Source organism: Orbicella franksi, chromosome 8 (assembly GCF_964199315.1).
Source record: "Orbicella franksi chromosome 8, jaOrbFran1.1, whole genome shotgun sequence".
NCBI classification, from domain to species: domain Eukaryota; kingdom Metazoa; phylum Cnidaria; class Anthozoa; order Scleractinia; family Merulinidae; genus Orbicella; species Orbicella franksi.
The window spans coordinates 6,867,146-6,884,943 of record NC_138152.1 but is presented as its reverse complement, the minus strand read 5'-3'; the positions used below and the strand labels follow the sequence as shown (position 1 = coordinate 6,884,943).

General features: G+C 38.3%; 3 protein-coding genes across 3 annotated transcripts in view; 1 reads left to right on the top strand and 2 right to left on the bottom strand.

Moving 5' to 3' along the window:
* Positions 1 to 4,052, bottom strand: part of LOC145495269 (DNA mismatch repair protein Msh6-like) — a 33,505-nt gene extending 29,453 nt beyond the window's left edge. Inside the window, exons 1-4 of the mRNA XM_081474863.1 lie at positions 3,594 to 4,052; positions 2,479 to 2,791; positions 2,155 to 2,251; positions 1,578 to 1,693 (exon numbers count right to left, since the gene is read on the bottom strand). Of these exons, the coding sequence (XP_081330989.1) occupies positions 1,578 to 1,693; positions 2,155 to 2,251; positions 2,479 to 2,791; positions 3,594 to 3,961 (894 nt within the window). The 5' untranslated portion in view covers positions 3,962 to 4,052. The remainder of the gene's footprint in view (positions 1 to 1,577; positions 1,694 to 2,154; positions 2,252 to 2,478; positions 2,792 to 3,593) is intronic.
* A 460-nt stretch (positions 4,053 to 4,512) lies between these two features.
* LOC145495272 (tRNA-splicing ligase-activating factor archease-like) lies at positions 4,513 to 12,333 on the bottom strand. The gene is made up of 9 exons (XM_081474865.1): positions 12,171 to 12,333; positions 11,889 to 11,913; positions 11,127 to 11,137; positions 9,334 to 9,365; positions 8,612 to 8,690; positions 7,858 to 7,940; positions 7,157 to 7,209; positions 6,610 to 6,646; positions 4,513 to 5,915 (listed from the first exon to the last, which is right to left on the bottom strand). Exons 1-9 carry the CDS (start codon positions 12,331 to 12,333, stop codon positions 5,826 to 5,828), a joined length of 573 nt encoding a protein of 190 aa, XP_081330991.1. The 3' UTR covers positions 4,513 to 5,825.
* The window catches only part of LOC145495270 (uncharacterized), a 6,038-nt gene continuing 573 nt past the window's right edge, over positions 12,334 to 17,798 (top strand). The window contains exons 1-4 of the mRNA XM_081474864.1: positions 12,334 to 12,395; positions 12,476 to 13,247; positions 14,132 to 14,256; positions 14,792 to 17,798. The exon at positions 14,792 to 17,798 is cut by the window's right edge and continues 573 nt beyond it. Of these exons, the coding sequence (XP_081330990.1) occupies positions 12,354 to 12,395; positions 12,476 to 13,247; positions 14,132 to 14,256; positions 14,792 to 14,857 (1,005 nt within the window). The 5' untranslated portion in view covers positions 12,334 to 12,353 and the 3' untranslated portion in view covers positions 14,858 to 17,798. The remainder of the gene's footprint in view (positions 12,396 to 12,475; positions 13,248 to 14,131; positions 14,257 to 14,791) is intronic.

Here is a 17,798-nt window from a genome sequence, read left to right as displayed (position 1 = left end):
CGACCGGCCAATCGTAGCGCAGTTTGATTGCATCGCGGAACTCTCTCTTATTTAGACTGAAACCCATTTCGCGAAGGGGGAGTACCGCAGCAAGGTCAAGTGCCCGTTGGACTTTCTGTGGGGCTACCCCTCTGATATGCTCTGCCCTGTCTTGGAGCACCGTTGCTCTCTCACTCCTCATTGCCTGTTGTAGTGGCTTGACCAAAGAATCATCCGGCATCTGATGGGATTGAGCCACGATCTGTTGGACCAGCAGGATGGTAACTTTGATGGAGGAGGATTGCTCAAGATTTGCGTCAAGACACGGGTTTGTCATGCCAAGCCCCCCTAGACGGACTGGCAGTGCTAGAATGTCCCTGTCCAGCCGAGTGCACCTATGCTCCGTAATTGCAGGGATGAGCACCTTAGATATGGCATTCTCCAAAGGCTCCAATAATTCTTGAATATCAGGCAAAGTTCTCAAAAAATAGGTCCATCGGTGCTTGAGGCCAAAGGTGTAAGCAGCATAACACGCTTGAGGCTGAGAAAGAGCAAACTCTGCCAGCTTGGTAATCTCGCTGACCCAGTTGGTCACCTTCTCGCTAACGTATTCCTCTAGATATTCCCGTGAACCTATCACCGCACCCAGATGTTTTTGTCCCTCTACCATCACATTGACAGCCGTGTCCTTGAACACTTCTTTCACGCTTGCCTCTTTATCTGGCTTTGAGATAATCCAACATTTCTTGGGGTTGGGAAAATAGCCAAAGACTGGGCCAAGGCTGTTGAGGACATCCCACCATTTCTTGATTTCCAGTAATAATAATAATAATAATAACAATAATAATAATAATAATAGAGTTTTTGGGCGCATTTAAAAAACTCAATGCGCTTACATTACTATAAAAAATAAACTAGTTAAATCCTATAAAGCATTTCTAATAACAGTAATAAATAAAATAAATGAAATAATTAAAATACAGTTTCTCATAAAATTAAATGAAGGATTCAAAGTTTGGATTAGCCTTTTGGCTGAATCTTCATTCCCCCGCACATAAAAACTCATGTAATTCCTTCAACGGATTGGTATCTGCCACCATTTTCGCAGCAAATGAAAAGCACATGGTGTTGAAGTTCGCCTGTGATCCCAGAAGAAGCCACTGAAACAAAATGGTGCGCCGTGAACGCAGTATCAACATGTCAAAATACATTCAATTTTTTCAATTATCTTGTAATATTCAGACATTATTTTACTGGGACGGAAAGGTGAGTTGTATACTAACTACCATATTTGATTGATTCCCTAATATAGAGATTTAAAGACAAAAGTTGTTTCATGATTTTCTTTAGTTATCAGACAAAACACGAGTCGCCAGCTGGCGACCAGTTGTGAAAATTTAGCCACCAGTGCTCAATTTTTGGTCGCATTGGCAACCAGTGAGTCGCAATTTCGAGCCCTGGGCTGACATATCGACCAGGTGTCGGTAGATATATTGCATGACAGTGTCAACACCACCTAGAGTAAACATGATCCGAGACCTTTATAGCTTGTAAAGAGAATTTGTTTCCCTTTCCATAATGTCAAACTAAATGAGAACCTTTTCCAAGATATCCTCAATGTCCTCTTCTGATTGGGTTTCATCTTCTAACTCATTTTCTTCAACTCCACTACTACAGCTCTCATCACTATCCTCTTCGTCTGGTTTATAATCATCTGAAACAAGATTTTGTTGAGAAGACAATGTCTTGATTTGTTTGTCTGTGGTGTTGTGTTATAGCAATAAAACAAAAATTTCCACTGGTGGTCACTCAATTATAAAATGTAAAACACTACAAATTAAAGACCCATGACCATCTGTACATAGTTCAGATCATTATTTTGCACTAAAGACATCTGCGGTTGAGTGTCGATTGATACCCTTGCTCAATCAACATCTCCATCAAAACTTGATGTGATTGATTCTCTGTCAACACTCAACCAACAGTCAGTTGCATCGACTGAAAATTAGTCAACTCTTGACTGTCTGTCAAACAAGATATCGATGAAGTGCCAATTGAGGTGTCAATGACGTATGATTGAGTATCGATCGAGCCTTGATCAAGGGTACTGTGAAGGGTATCAATTGACACTCAACCATGGATGCCTTCAGTACAAATGATCCCATAGCAATTCACCTGCCGAGTCTCCTTCTGAGCCAGATTCTATAACTCGCCTTTTCTTCACTTTATTGTTCTTTGCTGCAGCTTTCCTCTTTGGGCGTTTGCTGTTATACTAAATACAGAAATCAAACACAATTTAGTATCAATGTCGTAAGTGAAGTTAACAATACAAATTTCTAGGCATTAATTTACAGAGAGGTTATAATCAAAGACACCAACATGGCAATGTTTAAGATTCTTGTGATAAAAGTAATGGGCTCAATAATAATACAACGTTCCCAGGCTAATCTGGGGTTTACAGGGTCTTTTCCAAAAAACTCTCTTTAATCTCTTCACTACCTTTTTCCCAGTAACCTCATCATCATCTTCATCATCACTTTCACCCTTTCTAGAACTATCAGCACTGTTCTTCCTTCTCTGTCCATCCTTTTGTTTGCTCGGGTTCTCATCTTCTGATAGCATGGTTTGATCGCCGTCTTCATCATCATCATCATCATCATCATCATCCTCCTCGTCAGAAGCCAAACAGTTGACAAGCTCCTTTCTTTGTTCTAATGAAAGCGACAAAGCTTCTTCCGCTTGCTGGACTGCCTTTTTAACAGTTGGGTCCACTACATGACCATTGTGACCTTTCAAGAAGGGTTTGACTTGTCTAAAAGAAAAGAGTATAAATGTTAACAAACAGAAGGTTCTCTGAAATACAGTAGCTATCTTCCATAGCAAGTTTCCTAATCCTTCTTCTCCATGTTCCTGCCCATTTCATAGTCCTTTCTTTATTGCACAACGTTCGCTGTTGCAAAAAAATTTTTCCTTTTCCACCAGGTTGTTACCATCTGGAACATTAACACTTTCCACCCTCTCTTTCTGCCAGAGTCGTTGTCCCCTTTACTCCTGGTATTCTGTTCCCCTATACCTACTGATACCCCCAACCCCTTACCCGCCTTCTTGACCCCACACCAGCTGGACCTGGGCTGGGTATATTATATATTTTCTGTGTTAACACCATATTGAAGTAATTAAATGCATAATAACTATGCATAATGGTTTCTTTTAATACTTTTCGTCTGGGACAAACAGGGTCATAAACTGTTTGAAAGACTCGTGAAACTGTGTGTACGGGGTTGCACAGAACTCTTTGCCCATGTGTATGAAATTATCAGTACGCTTATAAAGGAAGGCAGTTGAAAGTTGTATGGGGAGTTGGTCTCACCAAAAAACAATTACTTCTGACTACATTTAGTATCATAGTTAGTAGAGTATTAATACAACTAAACTACACACCCATATCTACACTATCTACACTGTATTGTTCAAATTAAATGTTAAAAATTAGTGCCGCAAAATTACCGGGCATAAACAACACCAGCAAATCGTATGCAATGTACAATGAAGAAGAGCTTAGTTGAGCTGCATGCAAATTTCAGGTTCTCGAATTCCTTCCCCCATATTCCTACCTTCGCTTCACCCAAGCTCTACTCGGGGGCTCCCCAAAGAACTGAACATGGCACTCATCCCTTCGTTCATACACTCCTAGTGTAGGATGATTACATATCAAACTCGGCCACCAAGGATGTCCTTCGAGTTTCGCCCACAATATTCCACAGAGCTCAATTTTTGTCGGCGACCCTGATTTTACGTTCGATTGTTTCGGAGAATTTTTGTCTTTTCTCGTCGACGCTTTTTCTCCATTAATTGGCGAGAAACCTTTTGCTCTTTCTTTCGGTGAATTGCTCTTCTTTTTCTCTGCTGTTTCACCGCAGACGGGCGAAGAAGGCTTCTTGGATTTTGGTGTTTTTGCAAAGTAGGAGAAGAGAGTGGCCATATTTATCTCTCCGCGATCAACTCACTCACGTGAACAATTTTCCCGCGTTTCTTGTACTAATGTAATGCGCATGTGCAGTTCTAGACTCTCTCGGCCACAGCAGTTTGGACTGTGTAGGCATGGGTAAGTGTTTTATAAAGCTAAACCAATTTCTCAATTAACAAAATTGAACCAAAAAATTATAGATGTTATCAGAAATCTATTTTTTTCAGTAGTAAGAGAAAGTCCTCTGATATCTTCATTAATCTTTTTGGCTGAGACTACAGGTGAACTTTATTTTACATGTATGCACTTTTCACACTATATGCTAGGGGGGGTTACTCCCTTATATGCGCTATATGGGTATGTGTGGCCCCAAAGGGTATGGTTTTTCAGCTGTTTTAGTCATAAACAGGGTATCGTTTTTGGCCATTTTGGTCATAAATAGGGTATGTTTTTGCACTTGTCTTGATAATTATGAGTATGTTTTTAGAACAATCCACTTTTTCATCACATTTTTTTGGAAAAGAAAATCAACAAAAACCCTTCACAAATAATTATTATGTTTACGGTAATTTAACACTGGTCTGAGCTAGGGAGCTAATTATGAGGCAGGTCTGAAACAGGGTTTTGCTTTAAGGGTCAGGTCATAAATAGAGTATCGAAGTTTTGGACGGGTCATAAATAGGGTAGGGAAAATATATTGCAGATTTTGGTCATAAATAGGGCAAGGGTTTTGGGAAGCAAGCTGCACACCCCAACCAAATTTTTCTGGGAGTGATCCCCAGGACTATATGGGCTGATCTGACCTATGTCAGACTGACTTTGCAAATGTTTTCTCAAGTTTTTAGTCAAACACAAATGCAAGATCATTTCAGACGGAGAGTAGGCCCCAATCTCATCCACAGAGTCTGCACTCTGCACAAATTATTTTGGTCAGCAGTGACCATTAACCCTCAACGTTCTAGATGAAATCAAAAACCAGAACCAGAAAATCCTGGTTTTAATTGTGCACTTGGAATATAGGAACAGAGGGTTCCTTGACAATATCAACACAAAAATCAACCTCCTCCTGAAATCACTTTTAATGTGCAGATCCAGGACATGTCCATGCCAACACAAGATATGCTAACAAACATGATATCATCACAATGCTGGGCTAAACGTGACATTTGGATTTTGTTCCTGCTCATTTTCAAGGAGCCTCTTCTCAGGACCCTACGACTTGATAACACTCTTTTCAATTAGAGGACCTTTTTAGAGGGCCTCAAAGCTAAGAGAAGGGCATGCATCGGGTTGGTGACAGGGCTACTTATTTTGGCCTTAAATTGACGACATGGTCATCTCGAAAAAGGGTATAGGTAATAAGATTGGATCAGGATGTGTGATGTTCGACCCATGTGCAAAGCATGCCTAGTTGTTCTGTTTCATTAATTGAATTCTTAATTACTACTATTTTGGGGATTCATCCTTTTTCTTAAAATACCAGTAATTTGGCTTTTTAAAGCTCTAACTGTATACTTTGTTTCTTAGCTTGTTCGTCTGTTTTTTTGGAGAGGGCAGGGGGGGAGGGAATCAAGAGATGTAGGCAGCAGTTATAACTTCAAGTGAAATGTCTTCTTGCATTTAAGATTTCAGTTAAAAAAACCTTCAGTTTTAAAAATTTGCATTGTGCTATCATGGATAGTTGGTTAGAGTGCAAAACATAGAATTTGTTGAAGAGAAAAGAATGATCTTGCTTGCATTGCACCACTCAGTTCCTTGATCATCTGATAGAACTGGTTGAACCAGGCCAGATTTTCAGTTCCTGAGTTCTTTTAGGAATTAAATCTTGACGTGAAGTCCACTGTTGTATTGCAAAAGATGCACTTCTGATCTCAAGTATTTAGATATCAATTATGACGTAGACTTCATGCTTGTCATCGTTGTCATGTACTTGCATGTTGGAGTAGGTTATGGCCTTAACCTCTGTCCCCTGATAATACAAAAAAATATTAACAAAAAAATGAAAAATTAACAAATGGAATTGACTGTAATGCCGAAGATTAAGTTACTTTGGTCAATGAGTACATTTTAATATTTGATTTTAGTTGTATATTTTTCTTTTTTTTTCCCATTTCTTTATTTTCCCTGTTGATGTTGTAATTTAATTAGTGTAAGAGTTGTAAATAGTGCAAAATTATATTGATTCTGAATCCAGCAACTGATGTAACAAGGATGGGCAATTTTAATGTTCACTGTGTAAATTCCCAGAGAAAATATTTTCAGTATGTACGCAATCTTTGTGCCTAAAATATATTTTTTTAAACTATATTACTTGAAAAAATTTCAGGCATCAAAAAATGTTGGACATTTCTTTTCAGACTCTTAATTTTTGGGCACTTTTTATCTCATTTTGGATAAATTTCGAACAAAAATTTCAGACACTTACACTGTAGTTGAAACGCACTTAAAGTAAATTTGCACAGTCCAATAAATAACAAAATTAATTAGAATGAAACAACATCTGTGAAAATGATAGTTTTACTATCAAGCCATTACATATCTCAAACAGTGTCTCAAGGAGAGTTCGCTGCATAAAGTAAACTAAGAGCTTTGGAGCTACTTGAAAATTTTACGCTGTACTGTAAATATTTCAGACGTTTACAATTTGACACTTTACAATTTACCTGTGGATGTTTCTCAAGGTTAAAATCTTCACCTCTCCTAGAAATTTTATTTTAAAACAAACATTACACTGGTCTAATCAACTTATAAAAGATGGGCATGGGTAATGCAATTGATATAAATTGGTAAACATTAAACACTAGCCTTGTGATGGCAAGACATGAACCCTCAAACACTTTTGTACAGGTGGTGATTTAAAAGCACTTTGCATGATTCTATGATCAACATTAGAAATAAAATCAGGGAATTGAAACCAATCTTTTTGAGTTTGACTGTACCTACATCTTAGAGAAACAAGCTTAGGACTACAAAGTTGTGGGTGCAAGCTCATAATTTCCACATACTATAACTGCTGCTCAGCAAAATTTGAATAACGTTCCATCATTCGAGAAACACGGGTGGACATCATCATGCAAAGGTGCCAAAAAGGGATACAACATTTTCTAGATCCATGTGAATGTCATTTCAATTATTTATGAAAAAAAGATCTTGCAATTCCAATCCACGATTTTCGATTAAAAAATGTTCAAAGTTTAAGTACATACTCACCCTACAGCTCTTATCTTAAAATTATCTTTGTCAAATTCTAAAATTTCAACCTCCTGTGAAGCAATCAAGACAACACTGATGGATATTTCATATAATAAAAGTAGTGAATGTTGATTCTATGAAGTTGATAAAAATAGCAATCTCATCTATATATTACAGAGATATGCCTAACATACAATGTACATGTATACAACATTTCATATGGCTTAATTTCAATTAATGTTTCATCTGAGTTGTGCGTCCCTGAGAGAAGTTGCACATTGTTTGTTTGTTTGTTTTATTTTTTGCCTTTTATCAAATATATATACCAGTAAATTTACAAAAGATCAATGCATAAGGAAAGGAAGCCCAGCGAAGCCAATGAGGCTTAGGATAAAAATGCTGCCATCAGCATACAATATGATCGCAATTTACACGTAAGATAAAAAATAGTTAACTACGAAAGTTATCTAAAGGTGCAAAAGCGCAAAAGCAAAGCAAGAAAACAAATTTAGCAGAAAAAGCACACAAAAGCACACATGTAGTTCACAACATGTTCTCTAAAAGCTTTCTTGTAGAAAGTACTGAAGAGGAACTGTTTTTAATATTAAATTACAAATCAACTTCAGGACAGTCATTCTCAATTTTTACTAACAATGCTCCAATGTTACAATAATTTAATTGTTTAGTAATTTACTAAAAATCTGTTTAATTTCAAGTACCTTTACAATAAAGTATGGATCATCGCACATCAGGAAGAGGAACTCATCAAGGAAATGGAATAGTAAGCCTATCATGTCATCACCTGGGAGGAAATTTAAAAGTTAGAGCCCATGAATTAATTTGTTAACTGTTGCACTGTCCAGTTGAAAGGCTACTCCTGGACACAGCTGGAGCGGCTTGTCAGGGAGAAGAGATAGGAGGAGTGTTGTCAGTTGCCTATCCTCCAAAACAGAGTGGACAGACTTCAGATCACTGTTACAGTGAATCCCACACTATAAATATTGCCACCATAAAGACTGCACAAATTTGGACTCATTTTTTCTTCCCAGACCTATATCTTAGTTATTCCTTGGAATGTTTCTCTCTTTCATTGCAGACAAAAAAATCTCTAGCAGATTGGGCATCTGTAATAGTTGAGTTCAATAATTATTGTTTTTATTATCATTCGATCACCAAGTTTCTTTTCATATTTAAATCACTCTCTGACAGCTCAGACAAGAGCCTGGTTACAATAGCACATGTAAGCAGAATTTTATTTGTACAGCAAAATACATTTAGACAGTATTATGCATAAGCAGACCATTATTTGTAGGCAGCTATTTGCAGGCCACGTGGTGGGCTTTCAGTCAATGAAAAGGAAGAAAAATGCATTGAAAGATTAATGATATTTATCATCATGACATTTAGGAAGTCCCTGTTGATATCTCTTCTTTAGGTAATTCATTCAATTTGTCATTTGTCTTGTTACAGTACCTTCAGCTGTGACCTCTACAGTTCTTGCAATATCAATGCTGGACAGCTCTGTCATATAGCCAAACATGGCTGTTGCTACCTTCCAAAGTATCAAGAAATATTGCAGAGTTTAGATGTCAACCTCATGTCTATGTTTTGGTCAACTTTTTTTCTGCTTAACTCTGATTTGAATTTTTTTTATTTTTAAATAAAAAGAAGTTTTATTTTTGGGTGCTTTCCATTCATCTAAAAATTCTGGTTTAAATTTTCAGAAATTTCCTGTGGTGATCTGGAATTTAACAAACGAGGAGATTAGAGCAAGAGCAGGAATGGAGACAATAAGCAAGCAAGTCGCAAGGAGGAGATGGACGTGGCTGGGTCACGTCCTCAGAATGGATCACCACTCACATCCACGAATTGCTCTCACATGGGTACCTGAAGGCAAACGGAAACGGGGTCGACCGCGCGAGACTTGGAGAAGGACTGTAGAAAGGGAGCTGGAAAAGGAAGGTTTAAGAACATGGGCAGCAGCAGCATCGGCTGCAGAGGACAGAACAGCCTGGAGGCAGAGAGCTTACGGCCCAATTCTCCACTTGGAGAACGGATAAATGATGATGATGATCTGGAATTTTCAGAAAAGAGGAAAACCTTGTGAGGTATACCTAAATTTCTGAAAATTTCAGACCAGAAATTTCTGGAATTTTTGGTACACATGCATTTTCATAAAATGAGCTCAATCATACCTGCTCAAAAGCTTCCTTCAGGTCATCACCCCCTTAAGAGTTGAGCATTGAATTAAGGAAGAATTGATGTGTTATTATGAAGGACATCTTAGGCGTTAGTGAACATGATATTAATGTTAGTTAATACATAGAGGATATTACACAGTGGCGAGAAGATATGAATTTTATGTTCGAGAGGCAAGAGCAATACCTCATGAATGAGCACAATGAACGAGTGAGATATTGTTCTTGCCGCAAGAACATAAAATTCATATCTTCAAGCTAACGTGTTATGTTCTTATTATTATATATTAGACATACTGATGACTGCGTTTTTGAAGATTTTCCAAAGATTTCCGACCACTTTCCGAAGATTTCTGAAAATTCTCCAAAACTTGTCCGAAGGTCACACAAATGTTGCCGAACATTTTTCGAAAAATTTCCAAAGATTACTGAAGACTTCTGAAGATTACCGACGACTGCCGAAAACTTTCGAGGAAGACCCGAAGATGTTTTGATCATACACCAACGAATTTTAAGTACAATTTAAGAGACAAACTTATTATCAGTGAAATCATTGATATCTTCACTAGTGAAGATATGGAAAATACACCACCCGAGTCCCAGATGGGGTTTTGTATGAATTTTAAAAGTGGTGTATTTCCCAGTAAAACACTCGTTTCTATATAATAAAGCTGTGTGGACAACACTTCAGTGAGTAATTAAACTGATGAGGAATTACGTCTGGTGAAGGTTTTGATTCCAAAAACACATGGGTTCAACTGTTTTATCACTTTGTACAAAATGGAGCTCATTAACTTAATAATAGTGATAACTATATTTACGTGTTAATACACCTTATTCAAAAATGGCAACAAGTGTAGTATTCTTTTGTTTACATTGTAATTAGCTCTCCTTGCCTTGTCAACATGCACAAAATACAAAAGAATTTTGAAGTGAAAATGAGGCAAAGAGGGCTAATTAACATGCAAACAAAAGAATAATAAATTGGCAGCCATTTTGGAATAAGGTGCATGAGATTTAGCATTGCTGCTAATTGGGGACACCTAAGAGTTACAATCATCAGGTAAGGTTAAGTCTGCATACGAGCCAAGTGGCCCATCAGGCCGGAGCTTATCCCTGTTTCTGTAGCACGAAGCAACTAGGAGTATTTCTACTCCTCCCTGGATGGGATGCTAGTCCATCCCAGGGTTACCCCCAGCATTAAGTTCGCCGGTACCCATTTATACACCTGGGTGGAGAGAGGCACTGTGAGAGTAAAGTGTCTTGCCCAAGAACACAACACAATGTCCCCGGCCAGGGCTTGAACCCGGACCACTCGATCCGGAGACGAGCGCACTAACCATGAGGCCACCGCGCCTCCCACAACCATTAGGACTATATACAATTTTTTCCTTTTTTAATTAAAAGAAGTTTTATTTTTGGGTACTTTCCATTCATCTAAAAATTCTGGTTTGAATTTCCAGAAATTTCCAGTGGTGATCTGGAATTTTCAGAAAAGAGGAAAACCTTGTGAGGTATACCCAAATGTCTGAAAATTTCAGAACAGAAATTTCTGGAATTTTCACTTGTGCCACATATAAAGAAGAAGTATGAGATGGCTCTAGAAATAATGTAGTCATTTGAACACTTTCTTCTTACAATTACAATGTATTGTTCCATGTATACTGGAACAAGCAGCTGTCAGAGCAGTAAAAGAATCGTGCTTTTTTGTATCATAAGTTTCATAAATCAAACCAGGAGCATTTCAAAAAATTATATTATCTATAAGCAGAAGAGAACTTGAAGGATACAAGCATGAAGTCTGAAAGAAAAGCAAATAACAAAATTTTTGTAAAATAAGGTTTATGTCTTTTATGATATTTGATATGCTGTACTGAGACCCACGTCAAATGTCAAACTTCACAAGAGACGAACTAAATTGCAATTTGGGTCAATCCAAACAGGTAAAGCTTGACTGTTGGGTCAAACATTGCACTAGATCAACCAACTTAATTCATCCAAATTCAGTCAGACAAACTCAGTTGAGTCAAATGTTGAACTTATCGTGAACTTAATCCACTCAGTTAAGTTTGTCTTATGTGAAGTTCAACATTTGACCTGGGCCTTTTTAAGTTTGACAAACTTGCAGAACTTTTGGGGGAAAGGTACTGTACATGTATACATGGGTATTTTGGGGTGTCTTGCCTAGCCTTCATTTGAATGTCCCTGTTTAATTAGAAACAATCCTTAGGATACAGTCTTATAGCCTAGAAAATTAGTGGGAAATTAAAATAAGCAAATGCTAGCCAAAAGAACATAAGAACTTATCACGCCTATTGTAACAAATTCATTACAGTTAATAATGCTGATCTGTACAACTCCAAGTTGAGTGTAACATCACAAGGGGTGTCATCACAATTTCACAACACCACCAACACTAGTCACACACACAAGACCGTTTTCAAATTTATCATTTCTTCCTATTCATTCTTAATATTTACTAAGAAATAAAAATCATGATTGGTGGCTGTGGACACTTAGTAAGCTTATAAACATTGGAGAGAAGTACTTACTGGACATCAGCAGTATGATCTAAGTCTGTTAAGGGACGTAAACAAATGAAGAAATTTTAAATTAAGACGGCATGCCTAGTATTTTAACTTTGCTATTCACACTGTTCAGAAATCAATTTTTTTAGAATTTTTTGCGATCGGCTTCCCATACAAACACTGTAATTTCTGGAGTATGATGCCTCGGTCAAGAAGGCTCCCAAAACCGTTGGTGAGAAAGTCTACATTCAGCTACATAGATGATAGAACCGAACTAAACAATATATCTTTTCTTTTGATACTTACACTCATACTTGACTGGCTTTTCTGCAACTTTCCCTGACGTTGTCGCCATCGTATTTTTCAGTCTGTCTAAAAACAATTTATAAAACGTTTCCCGAGTCAAGTCCACTCGCCATATTGGATGAGCCTGCGAAAACTCTCCTTCGGTTTGATGAGTATGCGCCATGGTCACATAAGATCGCAAAGATGGCGATAGATTTGACTTCAACCAAAATTGTACCTTTACAGGTTGGTTTATTGAGCATAAAGTATCTCTTTACTGACAGATTAAGTAAGACTTACTTTTTTTCCATTATCGATTTCAACAGGCATTAGTTCGTGGATTTCTTGCCCGTAGAAAATTACTGGAAGTTCGGAAAGAATTTGAAGACGTTTTGAACGATTTGGAGAAGGACACAAACGTTGTGTGTTGGAAGACAAAAACTCTAGGACTTCCGTTGATAAGTTCGGATCCTAAAGTATTATCCAGCGTAAGTAAAGAAAAGATCTTACGTACAAAGGAGAATGACGTTGAAGTCAATCAAAGAGATTCATTGGAGGATGAATTTGGTGTGAAGCTTTCTGTCAAGGAGTTTGAAACAATGTTAAATACTGGACATGGCGAGCAAGGTAATGGAGAAAGGAGTGCGGTTGACGAAGAACCCGTGCTAGATCGCCCAGCTTCTGGAGCGTCAAATTTTGAAAGTTATGACAACCACGGTGACTTGCTGCAAATTAACCAAGAGTCTGGTCAGGAAAGTAGCAGTACGTTTAGGCAAGTGGACAGACCAGGAGAACAAGCCATCTGTTCCAGGGAACAAGGTTCAGAAAAAAAGAGACTTTTAATGCCAAATTCTGACACAACAACTCAATGTGATTGTCCAGATGAAAGATGTTCTCACAGGGTTCCAGATTTACCTTCTCCCTTAAACAGTACACTGAAAAGCACACATGGGTCAGGGGCTGAACGAGAGGAAAGGCAGACAGTTGGACAAGAAAGTACTTTACAATCATCACTGCAGTCATATTTACAAGGGGGAACTCCTTACTTGAGGGACCAAACCCGGCTAAGTGACACTTGGTTGACGGACAGGTCATTTGGTAAGCAGTTGGGACGGGACTCTAGCCTAGGAGAATGTAAGCCATACTCGTAGGTCAGAACAGATCAAGTGCAACAAGATCAGTAGGCTGATGATATTCTGAGAAAACTTAGCCTGCAAACACAGACAGATTTCCAGAAATGTACAGTTCACAGGCTAGAGCAAGTTTGATTAATAAGAGAAATATTACACATCTGTATATTTGGAAAATACAATGTTTCCAAAATATTGGACCACAAACGATGTGCACTGATTGGTCGATTTGAGTTATTAGCCCTCTCAGCTGTTGAAGTCATGTAATAAATGTATTATTTTAGCATGGGAGTAGGGTGCTTCCTGTATGATACAACAGCAGTATTTGACATACAGACCTTTCAGGGGTTAAAAATTGTGTTCTGGTATCTCTCAGGGTGTTCAATTTAAGGGTATAAAATGTTGAGGGAAATGCATATGGAAAGCACCCCTCCCTCCACATTACAAGACATGGAAATACAAAGAGCTCTTCATACGGGAACGCTTGCTACGCAGGCTAAGATAACCTGACCACTTCGAGCAAAGAAGTTAGTAAAGGGGAGTCTCTTGATCAAGTAGTCTTGGAAGGTCAAAAAAGTGCTGACCTGTCAACCAGGACAAGTAGATTTTCCTTCTGGGCTAGTAACTTTTCATTCTCACTTGCCTAATGGGTAAGGGATCAGCCAAGTTGTCAACCAACTAAATCAGTACATGTAAAAGAGCAAACTAAGACTTGCCCAGGGCAAGCAATATTTGAGAGATACTTGTCCTAAGGGCAAGCTGGAATTCAAGTTTTTTTCGAGCCATGAAAGGAACTAAAAGGGATATGGTAAAAGCTTTTTGTATGTTTACTTTTCACACATTTCTTCTCAGATACAATACCTGGTGAAGATTCAGCAAAAGGTCTTCCTACTGACCCTGTAAAACTACGTGAACTAAGAGAACATATCGGAATGGAACTTCTTTGGACAGAACAAGCCATTCAAAGCCGGAAAAAAGTAAGAAATCATGTTCTGAAGGTTCAGTTTAAGGTTTAATTTTATTAACAAAGTATTGAAGCTTTAAGTCTTGTAGCTATAGGGGCTGACATTGAACTTCAGTATATTATCTGTGGCGTGGAGTACAAAAAGAGTGGCTACAGGTATCACTAGTTCCCTTTGGATAGCATGTCCGCCCATCACAAGCATACTAGCATGGTGTTAATTGTACAAAGACCCCAGACTCAAAGCTGGACCTCTTACTCCAGGGTGCAATGAGACAGGCCCATAACTTTCTCCAATGACCCAATTTTTGTAAAGTACAAATGGTACAGGCCTTGGGGGACTTCCATGTCAAAAGGTCACGATGGTTGGTGCAAAATGTGAATTTAATGCTTATAAACCCCTAATGGAGATCAATCTTGGTGTGGCTCTACCTCAACTATTTCTTGTTTTTTTTCTTGACAGTTTCACATTGTTTTACACTCTTCCCCAGTTCCATTGAAGGTTGCAGCATTCTCATTTAAATATATTTGGTGATTTTCCTTTTTTTCAGTACTTGGGTTTGAGAAAGGGATTAGCAGAGGCAGAGAAAGAAGACCCAACCATAAACTGGGAGTGAATCAGCCTCAGGACATCAGAGTAAAATCTCACTGAACAATTTAGGTTGACTTAAATTGTTGCTAGTTTTTTGTGTCGTTCAACCAAATTAAACCCACATTGAGTTTTGCATTTTCTAAACTTTTGATCTTTTTGGCTTAAACCATGATACAAAATAGTGGCAGGGATACAAAATGCTACCGTAGCCATTAGCCCTAGAGATGAACGACTGTGAAGGTGCAGTGGCCTCATGGTGGGTTCAAGCCCTGGCCAGGGTCATTGGGTTGTGTTCTTGGTCAAAACACTCAATTCTCACAGTGTATAAATAGGTACTGGCAAATTTAGTGCTGGGGATGATCCTGCAGTCTACTAGCATCCCATCCAGGGGGGAGTGGGAATACTTTTACACGCTTCATGCTACAGAAACCGGCCTGATGGGCCACTTGCCTGTATGGCTGAAATGCTGGTTAAGGTGAGCAAACTTGTTAATCAAAGATTGCAATGTAACTCACTCAGGATTATCTATTTTGAGAGACATTTCCTCATCCTGGCATGTTTAGTCTGCTTGTGTAAACAACAGCTTATCCTAATGGGAACCCTACTTCCTCTTATCCCTATTCAATCTCCACCCCCCCCCCCCCCACCTTCACCCCCTACAATACTTTCCTGCCAGCATGTTACACATCATTCTAAACCCAGCGTGATCAATCGATGACGATCGATCATCGGAAACCAAACGATCAATCGATGTCAATCGATAACAATTGTTATCGATTGCTATCAGCCAATCGATAATCACAAGCTCGGATGGTGTCCATACTATGATGACGAAAAATGGAAAAGGTTTTATTATTTGTTGCTTCACCTGTTGTTCTTACTAGAAATACTTGGCTTGTATCTTGATTTTTTAACCTATCTTTATGTAGTCACGTCAATACGGGCCATAATGTGTCTGGTAGGGTCAGTCTATTTCTTACTTGTTCTGACTCACGTCTTGAGATTGTTATTTGCAAGCTTCATGTTCGCAAGTATTAATCTTGTTTCATTTTTGTACAATGGCAATGAGCATTTTCTTCCCATGGACTGCCAGTAACCAGGAAACTTTAAACCGTGGGTTTCTGTTGTAACTTGAAAGAGTACGAACATTTTCATCCCAGTTTAGTTTGTGTTAACAATGTTAATTTTCTTGCATTATACCCGCATTTAGAGAGATCAATAAAGTTATTGTTACTGTTGTTGATGGTAACGATGATCTTCACAATTACATGTCACCATATTTCTCCTGTCAAAACATTTTTTTACCTCCCCAAAAGATATGGTAATCGATGACAATTGATGACAATCGATGACAATCGATGGCAATTAAAAAACACAAATTTTTTGGCCATCGATTGGTCATCGATTTCCGATATCAATCGGTTAATTGTTATCGATTGATATCGATTGCCATCAATTGTTATTGATTATCGGTTTCATCGATTGATCACGCCAGGTCTAAATCATCTAGTAAAAGTAATGACAATATCACAATGAGAACTCTTCAACTTAACCTGGATGCGGATGTCTCCTATTTCCTCAAAACTAAGCGAGCAAAGTGTTGAGAACAAAGCATGCTGACTTCATAAAATTACCTACCTTGAAAATAGTTGCAGAAGAAATAGAAACCCTGCAGAATTGCACTCAGAGCTGTCATGGGCTTGATTACCAGCCATTTTGTGACCTCGCATTCCTTGCCCTAGACCACTGGGAGGACGATGAACAACTGGACTCCCAAAACAGCTGGAAATTAAGCCTATAGCTGACAGGAATTGATTAGATTTAGGGATGGACCATCACTTTTTTGGGGGAGTGGGGGGTTGGGATATTTCCTGGGGCATGATTTTTTTTTTACACCTTTAGGTCAGACATGATTTTTCTTTGGTAGGAAATGGCTTTTGCAAGAATTGTTTCAACATCAAAAATCAAAATTATGATTATAGTTGAAAGCACTTGCTCAATTTTTTTTTTCTCCACAGCTCCACTTGCACAATTCTTTGGGCAGTTTTTGCTGTGCGGGAAGTTTATTTTTGGAAATTTCCCAACCACCACCCCACCCCCTCAAAAAAATGACCTATCCCTTAAGCAGTTTGTCAACAGTTTTGGTTTAGGCGTCACTAACCTGGTGTCAAGCATACCTGACTTTTTCCCCATTCACACCAACTTAACTAGTTTAATTAAATTAGGTTTTTAGCTTTTTTCAGTTTGTCAATTACACTTTGCAGTCACTTTGAGAAGAAAAATTTCAAAGCGTCTTGCTAACATATTTAGCTATATTTGAATCAAACAGGTTTGCTTGCGGTTAGCATTTACATACTGTTTGCTAGACCAGGAATAATTGAAGTGGTTATTTGAGGGAAATTTGAGTTAGAATTCTACCAAAACAATTAGATTATTCGCTCTCGATTTCTGAGGCAATTGTTGATTTGGCCTTCAGCCTCATGAACTATCACCTCATAGAAATCTTGAGCTCATAATCTAAAGTCAAGAAGGACACATATATAGTTTGCTTTTATTTACTGCTATTTGCTTGCAGTTAGCATTTATTTACTGCCGTTTGCTTGCAATTAGCATTTACCACTGTTTGCTTGTGGTTAGCGAGAGGTGAAGAGCAAAGCAACCAAATGTCCTCCACGAATTACTAGTATTTGCCCTACCTCTGCATATGCAAAACAGGGTAATGAGTGATAGTCAAACCTGTATTAAGCGGTCACCCTCGGGGAATGGCTAAGTGACTGCTTAATACAGGTTGTACAAAATACAGGTCAGAACACAGTGAAAATGCCATTTTATATCACAGTTAATGACGGAAGGGAAGCGCATAAACAAAGGTGGTGGCTATGGTCTAGAAGTGCCACGTGAATATCATTTTCAAGGGGATGACTTCTTGCATAACTGACTTAAACAGAAATTCATGAAAGAAGAAT

Coding starts and splice junctions, on each gene's coding strand:
- LOC145495272 (XM_081474865.1), bottom strand. CDS start 12,333: ATGGCGCATACTCATCAAACCGAAGGAGAGTTTTCGCAGGCTCATCCA. Junction 11,914..12,170: donor AAAGCCAGTCAAGTATGAGT/GTAAGTATCAAA, acceptor GTCCCTTAACAG/ACTTAGATCATACTGCTGAT. Junction 7,210..7,857: donor ATCCATACTTTATTGTAAAG/GTACTTGAAATT, acceptor ATTGCTTCACAG/GAGGTTGAAATTTTAGAATT.